The sequence below is a fragment of the Martes martes genome (assembly GCF_963455335.1).
Source record: "Martes martes genome assembly, chromosome: 1".
In the NCBI taxonomy this organism is placed as follows: Eukaryota; Metazoa; Chordata; class Mammalia; order Carnivora; family Mustelidae; genus Martes; species Martes martes.
In genome coordinates this window covers 177,998,387-178,010,937 of record NC_137888.1, presented here as the reverse complement: position 1 = coordinate 178,010,937, position 12,551 = coordinate 177,998,387, and the positions used below count along the sequence as shown (strand labels likewise).

The following is a 12,551-nucleotide window of genomic DNA, read 5'->3' as shown; positions in this document are numbered from 1 at the left end:
ATACCAACTTTCTTTTCCTAAACTCTAAGTATAGAGTTAAATTCTTACTGTGTGAGAGTGAAATCCTATCTGTTCACAGATCTGTCACCCAACTTCTCAAGGAGATGAGCGAGGTTTTATTCACCTCTGGTATACTGTAGCGAACTCTATTTTCAAAGATAGCCTGTATCACATCACTCCTCCCAACTGTGGGGTCTAGGTCCTCTCCCCTTAAAACTGAGTAAGCTTGCAAGTGTCCATCAATAAATGAATGGATAAAGATGTGGTGTACACACACACACACACACACACAATGGAATATTACTTCAGCCATAGAAAAGAATGAAATCTTGCCACATGGATGGATCTAGAGTATCATGTTAAGTGAAGTCAGAGAAAGACAAATACCATATTTCAGTCATATGTGGAATTTAATAAACAAAACAAATGGGGGAGACAAACCAAAGAACAGACTTTTTTTTTTTTTTTTTAAGATTTATTCGAGAGATAGAGCATGAGAGCAAGAGCAAGGTAGGGCAGGGCCAGATGGAGAGGGAGATAATCAGACTCCCCATAGAGCAGGGAGCCAGATGCAGGGCTAGTTTGCAGAACCCTGAAGCATGACCCGAGCTAAAATCAAGAGCCAGCCAACCAATGGACTGAGCCACCCACGAGCTCCTAAAGAACAGACTCTTAACTACAGAGAACAAACTGATGGTTACCAGAGGGGAAGGGGGCAGAGGGATGGATGACATAGGTGATGGGGATTAAAAGTACACTTATGAGTATTATGTAATGTACAGAATTGCTGAATCACATATACGATAAACCTGAAATTAATACAACACTATATATTAAATATATGGAATTAAAATAAAAAAGAATTACTGTTTTTAAAAAATTAATTCATGTTGTGGAAATGTTTTAACTATTACAATAAAGCAGAAGTGACAGTGTGATTTCTGAGGTTAGGTCATAAAGGTGATATGAACCTGCCTTGCCCCCTGGAATACTTGGCTTTGAAACCTTCAGTTCCACCTCCCCAAAGGAATCACAAACTAGACCATGCAAGGACACCACATAGAGAGGTCCTGAGTGTACACAAAGAGGCGCCCTCCCCAGCCACTCCACCAGTCCACAGCTGCTTTGGCCCTTGCTGTTCCAGGTCCAGCCACCATATGACTCCAAGTGATTTACAGATCTCAAGTCAGAACAGCCCAGCCAAGCCCTTACCAAATCCCTGACACACAACCAGGACAAGGGAGTTAAATAATTATTGTTTTACAACATTTAGTTTGATTGGTTATGCAGCAACAGATAACTGAAACAGTAGGTCCTTGTAATAAATATCTACTGTTCGCTGAACAATTGATTGCCTGGGCAATCACCAGGCATGGTAATAAAAACAATGCATGTATTATCTCAACCTTCATATCAACTCTTTAGGATCCCTAATATCAGTCCCATTTTACAAATTAGGAAACTGAGACCAAATAACTTGCTGTAAGTCCCAGAACTATTAAGTGTGCTGAGACCCAAGTGTGCCCAACTCCCAAGCCCCTGCTACCCAAGGAATGGATGAGCCCATGTGAAGAACACTCTTTTTTTTTTCAATAAAGATTTTTATTTCTTTATTCGACAGGCAGAGATCACAAGTAGGCAGAGAGGCAGGCAGAGAGAGAGGGGGAAGCAGGATCCCCGCTGTGCAGAGAGCCTGACGTGGGGCTTGATCCCAGGACCCTGAGATCACGACCTAAGCCAAAGGCAGAGGCTTACCTACTGAGCCACCCAGGTGCCCCAAGAACACTCTTTAAACTGTTTGATACATAACCTTTTATTTGGTCTTCATCAAAGCTCCCAAACTTAAGCAAAGTGGTTTCTACTTTGAAATCTGTTATTGTACTTTTTATTTTACATTCCTATCTCATTTAAGATCTTTTCTCTGGGCCTCTGATCCTTCATCTGTAACATATGTAAGTAACAGAAACTACTTTGTAGTACTGTCCTAAAATCAAATGAAATAATCCACATAAAGTATAGACCTGAAATAAAAATTCAGTAAATGTTCACTACCACCCACACCACCTTCCTCCCACTCTTCATGTCTTGCCTTAAATACCACTTCTTCAGAAAAGTCTTTCCCTGGCCACTTCACATTTAAACAGGCTCCCTTTTATTTTCTATCACTGCACTTTACTCCCCCCTTCAGAGCACTTACCACAATTTGTAATTATATGTTTACTTGCTCCTTTATTGTTCTTTCACCACTAGAATGTAAACTACTCAGGACACCACCATAACCCTGATACCAAAAATCCAGCCCAACATAAATAAACTAAGGTTAAAAAATGAACTAAAGGGGCACCTGGGTGGCTCAGTGGGTTAAAGCCTCTGCCTTCCACTCAGGCAATGATAGTGGGGTCCTGGGTTCGAGCCCCGCGTTGGGCTCTCGGGGAGCCTGCTTCCCTCTCTCTCTCTCTCTGCCTGTCTCTCTGCCTACTTGTGATCTCTGCCTGTCAAATAAATAAATAAAATCTTGTAACAAAATTAAAAAATAAAAAATAAATGAACTAAAAAATAATAAAGTGCAGTATACACAAGTAGGTGCATTAAGTCAGGGCCTAATGGAAATCCGAGCAACGCTTGTTCAGGCTCAGTGAAGGAACCAGCTTGACTCAAGAGGCAGTTTTTATTAGGAAAGCACAGGGGCAGGAAAGGGAGGTTGCAGCTACACCTGAATGTCATGAAAGATTAGGAGAATGGAGTTTACCTAACAAGCAAGGGAAGGACAAGGGACTGTCAAGGTTTTAGGAAGAATAACCTGACAGCATCATCTGTAAAAAGAAGCTAATATCGGGCGCCTGGGTGGCTCATTAGGTTAAGGCCTCTGCCTTCGGCTGGGGTCATGATCCCAGGGTCCTGGGATCCAATCGGGCATCGGGCATCGGGCTCTCTGCTCAGCAGGAAGCCTGCTTCTCCGTCTCTCTCTGCCTGCCCCTCTGCCTACTTGTAATCTCCGTCTGTCAAATAAACAAATAAAATCTTAAAAAAAAAAAAAGAAGAAGCTAATATCAATGCCTATTTCCAAGAAGCGCTGTCAAGACAAAATGAGATACACACAAATACACACACGCAATTTGCTTCGTCTGTTGAATGAACAGTTAGCTGTTACTACTGTTGTTACGGTTTTGCAAAGAGAAAATGCAAACAAGTGCTGAAAGGCCCTCACTGAGAATGAACAACCGCCACAATTAAAGGGCAAAATGAGAGAAGTAGCAGACGAGGAAAAGGTAGGAGAACGAGGCTCATTTGGTGTCCGTGAAGCAAAGGAAGGAGAGAATATCAAGAAGTGGGGAGCGGTCAGCTAAGAGGTCGACATAACTCTAAAGAGAACGGGGAATGAGAAAAGTCAAACGGACGGGTCAGCTGGGAAGTCAGCGCGCACCGTCCCAGTGCCGGGAGAGGCTGGGAGGACCAACGCAGGACGAAAACAACAGAAAAAAGTACGGGAACTAGGCTGACGGGACAGAAATAGCAAAGGTTACAAAGCTCCAAACGCCACGTTTTACAGCGGCTGGGAATCTCTTTGAGGTGGGGATTTAACAAAGTTAAAGACGGAAACGAGCTTCTGCAGCATCTGGAACGCAGACCTGACGGGGTCACTTCGTCAGCACCCAAAGCACCCGCGGAAATCTCGGAAAAGGGCAATCGGTAAATCGAGAAGTGCTCCCTCGCTCTTTTCCTCCTTCCTCGGTAAACAGCTAATGGGTAAGTGAAAAATGAATGAATCAATCAACTAATCAATCCCATAAATTCGCTCTTTCCAAGGCCAGACAGCGGGAACTCGCCTGAGAAAGTACGGCTTGGCGTAGAACTTGAAGTCGACCCCCTCGAAGTAGACGTCGAACTCCGAGACCCGGGCGTAGGGCACGCGTATGGCGATGGTCAGGAAGTCGGGGTCCTGGCTGAGGTCGAACGCCGGGGTCAGCATGACTGCGCTGGACTCCGGTGTCCGAGTAGCTCACGTTCCCAGCCGCCGCGCTCCCGCCACTCAAACTCTGCAGCGAGTCCCCACGCGCCGGGACACACCGGCTAGCCAGGGCGCTTCCGGCTCGAGACGGAAGTGCTCCTGCGTGGGGCAGGAAGTCCCGCCCCCACGCCGTTTTCCATGGAGACTAGACGCTGTTAACGGAGAAAGGGCGTGGAGCGCGGGGATGGGACCGCAGGAATTGAACCAAGGGTGTAACTTGGAGAAATCCGGACGAGAATCCTCTTCAGACCCATCAAGCCTGTTTCGAGAGCCATAGAGATAATTTTTAACAAGCATTGGCTTTGCAGGTAGAAAGACCTGCGTTTGAATCCCTTCTCGGCCACCTGTCAGCTGTGAATTCTTGGGAAAGTTACAAACCCTCTCTACGTTTCAGAGAACGCTTCTTTAAAATGACAATGATACTAACCCCATAGAGATGTGAAGATAACGTGAAATTATGCAAGTAAAGCTCTAACAACGCACCTGGCGAGTTGTCAACGCTCCTTGTGTGGAAGCAGTCACCGCAGTAGCCACAGCAGCGTCGTTACTGTGGTTTCCCTTACTTCTCACCTGCCTGGTCACCAACTCCCCCTTCTCCCTTCCGCTCCGTGTTTCTCGGCTGATTTCTCCTCCTCTCCCTCTCTTTTTCTGCTACTTTCTCTCCCCTTCCGAATTCCTTATTTGAGTATTCTCGTTTATGGAGCGTCCACTCCACTAACCTCATCTAACCTGCACTATGAACTCCAGAGAACACGACTCAGAGAGGTTCAGTACTATATCTTATAATCATGCACCTTAAAATTATCAGAACCCAGAACGTCTGATCCTTGAGCCCTGTTAGTGCCTGCATTGACAAATGGCCGTCCCTCTGTATCCCTTCTTGCCTTTTCTCACTTTTCTCCATACACTTTTAGTCCATGCTCCTCGGATTCTCCCAATGCCGGTCCCACTCATCTCCCTCTTTCCTTACATATTCCCTTAGCCTGCCTTCCTCTCATTGTATTTCCTGTTATTCCACCAGAAACGAGAGTATTCGGGAAATACTATTTACTTCCTGGTTTGAAATGTCAATGGAAAGGGGTGAGAGTCATCTCTGGGGTAATGAGTGGACCAGATCACTTCAAAAACCTTTACAACCTCCAAGTTTTATGAATCTTGAATATTAATTAGGACTTAGGAAAACATTAGCAGAAGCAAGTAAAACAAAAGTCTCAAAATCAAAAGCAATCTGCTTAACTCTGGGAGTTTTGATTAACACAAAATAAGAGGTTATGTGTGAAACAACTGAAAGAGTACTCTTTAAACGTTCATCAATTTCCAGGGTAGCAGAAGGATTAATAGAATTAATTGAATACTTACCTTGTGCCAGCACTGTGCCAAATCCTTTATAATGATTTCCTATTTGCCTCCTGACAACTCTTTGAAGTAGGCCTCTAGGATACTCTCCAGGATCCCACAGGATCACACAGCGGTGAGTTGTGCAGTGGGAATTGAAACCCAATTGAATCTGATTCCCGGGCCCAGCCTCTAAAATACTATAGGGTTGATTCCCTCCAATATTACCACCTACCCAACTGTTTCACGTTCTGAGTCCAAGCCATCCTGCTTTAGACTGTACTGATCCTAACAAATAATAGGTGCTCAATATTGAAAATGAATTGGTGGAAACTTGAAATTAGTGGAGCTCTCAAGAGGTCCCTTGAGATAGGCCTTTGGCTGGATCATTTCAAATTAGCTTGTCTAAAAAGAATCTTTACTTCTATGAGGAGACCTCATTCCTATAGGTCACAAGCATTAATATTTTTAAATTATTAATACCAAAGAAATAACTGAGACTGAATCTATGCCATCCATGAGGAGACTATAAGTGAAAGCACTTTACAAAGTAGAGCTGTGTACTTCCTAGGTATTTTATTCTGTATCTGACCAAATGCACACACACAGGATTGCATACAGATAAAAAGACTATAGGGTTCAGTACTGCTGTTATTTGTAAGAAACATATATTGCATCTGCTATATCACAAAATATTGACTGTTGCAACCGTATAACAGGGCTCTGTTATTTTACTTCTAGGCAATAGTTCATTTTATTCTTGTATTTCTAATTAGTGGTAAGTTACACAAGTTAAATACATTCTCTTTTTAAAAAAAACAGAATGTTACAGAAAAGTTTCCCTCTACTGCAGTCTAACTTTTGTCCCCTCTTCTACTTCCCCAAAGTTAATCCCTCTAGATACACTTGCATACATTTTTATTTAACATATTAATAATAGCTATTTTATCTTCTTATTTAAATCCAATTAATTAACATATAAGGTATTATTAGTTTCAGCAGAACGTTTTCTATTCCTTTATACATTTCTAGGTACCCTGTTATGTTACATTGTCTGTGCATGGGCACATTATCACACTAAATGTAAATCTACATTGTTTTATTTTTTTACTTTGATGATTTTTTAGACCTATGTATATTGCCTCAAGGATCATGTTGAGTTGGGTCAGTTGAGTTTCATGTCTAGATAAAGACATTGCTTGAAAATACATTATTTCAACATTGCATATTAACTGTTGTAGGGGAAAATCGAACAGGAATGAAATTTTTCATCATTTTTTGATCCATTCAAAGGCTACCGTATTTGTTTTCATTTTTCTTTTTCCTTCAGGTCTACTTTTGGATCCCCTTTCAGTGTTTTAAAAACAGTTTTTTCCTTGGCCACCTTTATTGAGGACGTGTATATAATATGCCATCTCTGATTATATTAAATTAACCTGTCCTCTAACAAGTTTGATTATAATCTGCTAGGTTCAAAATTAAGTGTTAAATTTAAAAATATATTTTCTATAAACAGTTCCAATTTCAGCCTTATGACAAAATTCTATTGTTGCAGCATTCTTTTAGTGGTGAAATGCTCCTTGTTTCCAGAAGGTGGCATTCATATAGGCTATTAAGACGGTGTTATCACAAAGAACAGAGTTTTAACTTACATTGGAAATAGCTTCCTTAAAAAGCTACTTATAGCTTTAGTTCATTATCTGAGCCATTTTGGGGAAGTGGTGGGATCTTACACAGAACTTGCAAACTACACCTTAACCACTGTTTTTATTTTGATATACCTACTTTCACACTCTTACCTACCGAGAAAAGTATAGAAAGATTTTTAAATGGTATTATACTCTATATTTTTACTTTTTTCACCTTACATAGCATTACAATATTTCCATTTGGCGACTTTTTTGGTCAAGAATATTGTACCATAACTATATCCTTCTAACACTAAAAATATGAACAAAGGGATGATTGGTTTTGAGAAAGGAAAAAAGAGATGAAATCAATAGTAAAATCATAAACCTAGATCACAATCCTAGAATAAAAAATGCAAAAGTTGAAATACAAACTAGATAAAACATTTCAAAGTTTGAAAATATATTGTCCTTTTATATAATAACAGTAAATACAATAAGACTAGACATCCTAAGTTTTGCGATTCCCAGTTATAAACTGCTTCCACAAGGGCTTGGATGAGTACTTGGATAATCTACAGATGAATACTGGATTGTAAAAGAGACTTAAGGGATCGTCCCAACAGGATACAGACAGAGCAGACCATGACCCCTTTAGAGTTAAGCATGACTCTTTCTGGTCCTTGCCCCAATCCTTCAGCCCATTCAAGTTACATTGTTAAAAGAGCACAGCACTGGCAATAACCTAGCACAGTAATGGTTATTTCAGGTAGGATTTAGTCCAATTCCAATTTCTTACAAGCTCGGTAAAGCTCTGAAGAAAATCTAAAATGGCTGCAGCTGACACCAGTAAACTTCTTGCAACATTTTTGTGCAGTGTGTAGCTAAGGGCTTAGCAACATATATTTCAAGATGCTAGTCCCATCCCATTAGATGAAATGCAGATCACATAGCAATGCTCACCAAACAGCAGTTCAAGCTTCCTTCATTGTTTAACATCATATATATATAAAAGACATCTACAGAAGGTGTTGTTTTGATGCCCTGCCCAGTTGCCCTTTATGGAAATGGTGCACCCATCTGTCACTAGCAGCCAAGTGTTATTAATGGTTCGCCCTTGTTCCTTTCTTCAAAGAATTGCCCTAATCCAGTGTTTTTCCACCTTCAGTATTTCTGGGAGATAATTCTTTGTTGTGGGGAGTTGTCCTGAGCACTGTAAGATGTTTAGCAGCATCCTGGCCTCCAACTTTCCAATGCCAGTACCAGCCTTGCTGTTGTGACAACCACAAATACCTCCCCAGACTTTGCCAAATGTTTCTTAGGGGACAAAATTGCCCACCGTTGAAAATGACTGCCCTCGGTTGATTGGAGGCTCCAGGAAGTCATTACCACCACCATCACCACCCTGCCATCCAGGCCCACAACCGTAAAAACTGATCTGGGGTACAGAGACTGCCTTAAAGGAGCAGATGACTTCAGCATGGTTTATGCTCTAGAGTTCCTTATGGGATCAGGTCAAGAGTGGTTTTCCCCAAGCCCACATCTTTGCTCAGTTCTTTCCCTTTCCTTGTCCTTCTTCACTTCCTCCCTTATGGGTTTCTCCTATTTATCCCTGGATAAATCACATGCATTCACTTCCTTGTCTCAGGCTCTGCTTCAGGAAATAAATCTAGGGCACCTGACCCATGAACTCATCTTGAGAAACTCCTTCTTTAACATTCTTTACACTTCTGCAGAACTGCTGGAGAAAAGTACCTACAATATCTACCAAAAATACGTGACAAGTTTTTATGTTATTTTTTTCACATTCTCATAATCTAGTTATGATTAATCTAATTAATCTTTGATTCAGAGTGAATGTGTTTTTAGTCCTTTGTGCAGAAATGACCTGAATGTACCTCTTTTGGCATCAGAGGCTGTGGTGGGATTGTACGTTGGCACAACCACCTTTAAAAACTGTTCGGCAATATACTCTGATAAAGTTAAACTTGTGTATGTCTTAACACCCTGCAATTCCTCTCTTTGATACATAACAGAAACAAGTGGTAATCATCCATCAAGAGACATGTACTGGAATGTTCATAAATGCATTATTCATAATAGCCCAAACTGGATACAATTCAAGTGCCCATCAAGGGTACAATAGACAGACTGTAGTATATTCACTCAGTACTGCTGCACAGCAAAAAGAAAGAATGAACTCCTGCTATACAAAATATGCATGAATCACATAGGCACATTAAGTCAAAAAGGCCAGATCCAAAAGAGTTCTTACAATATGCTCACATTTATATGAAGTTCAAAAGGGGGAAAACTACTGTATGGCCATAGATGTGAAAATAGTGATTACCTTGTGAAGGTGGTTATTGACTGGGAGGAGGTATAAGAAAAACATGGGTGATGATATACAAACATAGTTTGTATCTTGACTTGGGCAGGGATTACATGGACATACACATACGCAAAAGTTCATAGAGCCATATATTTGAGATTTGTGAGCCTTACTGTATGTGATATTTCCATTAAAAGTAGGAAACAACCAGAAGATTTGGATCACCTGTGGATACTGGGAATCTAGGCTTACAGCTGTGTCCCTCACAGGGTACTGCCCTTGACTGCAGAGAAGAGCCTTGTACAAAATTACTCCTTTCCAGAAGGGTAATACCTGATACAAAGGCCTGTCATCCTGCCTTATATGGGACAAATTTGAAAGCCATCCCCACTACAGGAACTTCCTGTAGAATTGACAGAGTCCTTGGTTGTAATTGCATTGTTGGCCTCTGTCCAGTCCCACCTTCTCCTGCCTACAGGTATAGCTCCCAAGACCATTCCCCCAAAACCATCTGCACTCAACTGTCCTTCTGAAAACTCTGTTTCCTAGAGCCCCAATCTAAGATGTCATCAATGCTACAGTTCTATCCTTCCAAATAGATTGGAATGCCCACTTTCCTCTCAAAACCGAAATCCCCAAAATGAACTCAATGACCTCTTTCTTGATTTTTCTTCAGGGTCGTTTCCAGGCATTTCTTCCCTGAGGGGTCTTACTGCCTTGATTTTGCTTGTATTTTTTTAAATCGTTGCTGGGGCTCTCTGTCTTCCCGAATGCTTTTTGATTATTGCAGCTGCTCAGAAGAAAACCTGTCTTGTGAAGAAAATGGTCAATAAAACTATGAGCTTTAACCAAGAGAAAAATAGTTTTCCCTGCAATTTGAAACAATTTCTGTTGATTATATGTATTGTAAACTCATTACAGACACTTCTCTATAAAGCTAAAATAGCATAACTGGATTGTTTTATATTGTTTTCCCAGAAGAGTTCACATTAGTCACTTTTTTTCCTGAATAAGGACAAATCTTTCAATGAGATGCCCTAGTGTTTAAAATGCAGGTAGTAATTATGTTATTGTTATTGGTACATAATCAAGACATAGCCTTGGATCCTTCTTCCAATCTTCTTTGGCTTTCCTCCATTCTGCTCTCTGATTATGTATACTCTCTGTTACATGTTCCTTCACCCCTCAATTATTACACTTCTTTTCCTACATTGACATTTTTTCTGTTTCACATCATTTTTTTCCCTTTATGGGTTATGTTTATTTATACTTGTTTTTCTTGATCATTTCAATATTTAATGACCATTTATTGTGATTTTTAAAATCATAACTCATAGCCAACTTGATCTGTTCTCTCTTTAGATAAGACATAAAGAAACAAAGAGAAACAAGAAAACTTCAACTTAGGTCTTCATGGCATCAGAAGTCTCCAGCCAAAAAAAAAAAAAAAAAAAAAGTCTCCAGCCAATGGTAAGGAATCTGAATAGACATCATAGAGCCATTTGCCTCCATTATCATAGTTAATGTAATTTTTTCATTCTCGAAAATAATGCTTGAGTTCTTACCTGGACAGCACTGTTCCCAATTACCATAAGTTTGTGGTCTACATTTAGTCAACAATAATATCTGGCATTTATTGATTGCTTATTGTATACTCACCATTTTTCCAAGTGATTTCATCCCTTTATCAATTCTATAAGGAAGAAAGCTATTCTATCACCAACAATATTTTATAAATGAGGAAACTTGGACTTGGAGAGTTGAGTGATTGCCGGAGTCCCATGGCTTGTAAGTGACACAGCCAGGATTGGGCCCCCTGAGTTTGCCCTGCCTCCAGCCCACTGTCTATAAAACACGTGTTTCTGTTCTTGATGCTCTGGGAAGAGGGAAGAAGTGAGTGGAGATAATAAAAGGTAAAAGATGTGATTTCTAACTTCAATTTAGACTTTATTAAAGAAAATAAAACACTGAAGATTTAGCAATTGTGGTAGCCAGTTTCCAAAGATGCCTCCTCCCACGATGAGCCACCACTCCCAAGAATCACGCCCTCGTTTGGTCCTTTCCAACAGTGATCAAAGTTGGCCCTGGGTAGCCAAGACAATGCAGCAGAAGTGACACTGCGTGCCTTCTTAAGGCCAGGTTATAAAAGGCCTTGCCCCTTCCACCATGTACCCTTGCAGCACATGCTCTGTGGGAAGCTAGCCGCAGTGTAAGAATTCCAGCTAAGCTGAGACCACTAAGCTGCAGGGAATCCCATCCTAGCCACATGCAAAGGCTGTGTGGCCAGCCCCACCTGCCTCAGCCATCCCAGCCTAGGCACCATTCACAGGAGTGAAGATGCCATTTTGGACATTGGCGCCCCAGCAGACTTCCACATGAAAGCCAGGGGAATCTAGCCATGTGCCAGAAACAGGGCACCAGCGTTGTGGCCCCATCCCAGCCATCTCCAATCCTTTGAACAACTCCAGCTGACGCTCTGGCCCTGTGAGAGAAAAGATAAGGCATCCCCAGCGTGCCTATCCTCATTTGTAATTCACACAACGGTTAGCATAATAAAATGCGTTGCTATTTTAAGTCACTAGGTTTTGGGGAGGTTTGCAATGCAGCGACTGATACATGGAGCAACAGTGAAAGACAACAAAGAGTGTACAGATTAAGTCAGGGAGATCCAGAGATAGAGAAATGCTTGGGGTTAGAACAATTAGAAACATCTCATTTCTGATAACAAAGTCTGAGGCCCAAGCAAAGGCTCCAGCAAAAGTGCAGATAAATTCACCGTATCTGATGTGAAGGCTGCAAGAATTGAAGCACTAAGCAGTAGACTTGGAAAAGAGTCTAGGGCCGATTGGTGAGCATGCTGAGTGCCAAGGAAAATAACTTCCCAGCTGAACAGGGCTACAAAAACCATCTAGTACAACCCAATTCTTTTTTTCCTTTCTTTCTTACAAATCAGGAAACTTAAACCTAGAGAAAGAAGACAGAAGAGATTTCGGGAGGTCACGTTGCTGGTTGGCATAGGAGTTAATACCAAAGCTAGGGTGTGGGCTCTTTCCTCCAGGAATCCACAGTTGGTTAGGGAAATGGGAGCCCTGCTTTGCGGCTGAATCTAGAAAAGCTTTCTCCCCTGGCATCAGATATACCACAGGATATCCATCCTAATAGATCCTGAGAGCCACGGTAGCGTTTAAAGCCAGCTGCTTTAATTTAATTTAATTTAAAATGTCTAACATTCTTACCTCATTTCCTT

General features: G+C 41.3%; 1 protein-coding gene across 1 annotated transcript in view; it reads right to left on the bottom strand.

The window, feature by feature from the left end:
* The window catches only part of SHQ1 (SHQ1, H/ACA ribonucleoprotein assembly factor), a 94,998-nt gene extending 90,905 nt beyond the window's left edge, over positions 1–4,093 (bottom strand). The window contains exon 1 of the mRNA XM_080812177.1: positions 3,828–4,093. Within this exon, the coding sequence (XP_080668303.1) occupies positions 3,828–3,970 (143 nt within the window). The 5' untranslated portion in view covers positions 3,971–4,093. The remainder of the gene's footprint in view (positions 1–3,827) is intronic.
* Between the last annotated feature and the right edge of the window lie 8,458 nt (positions 4,094–12,551).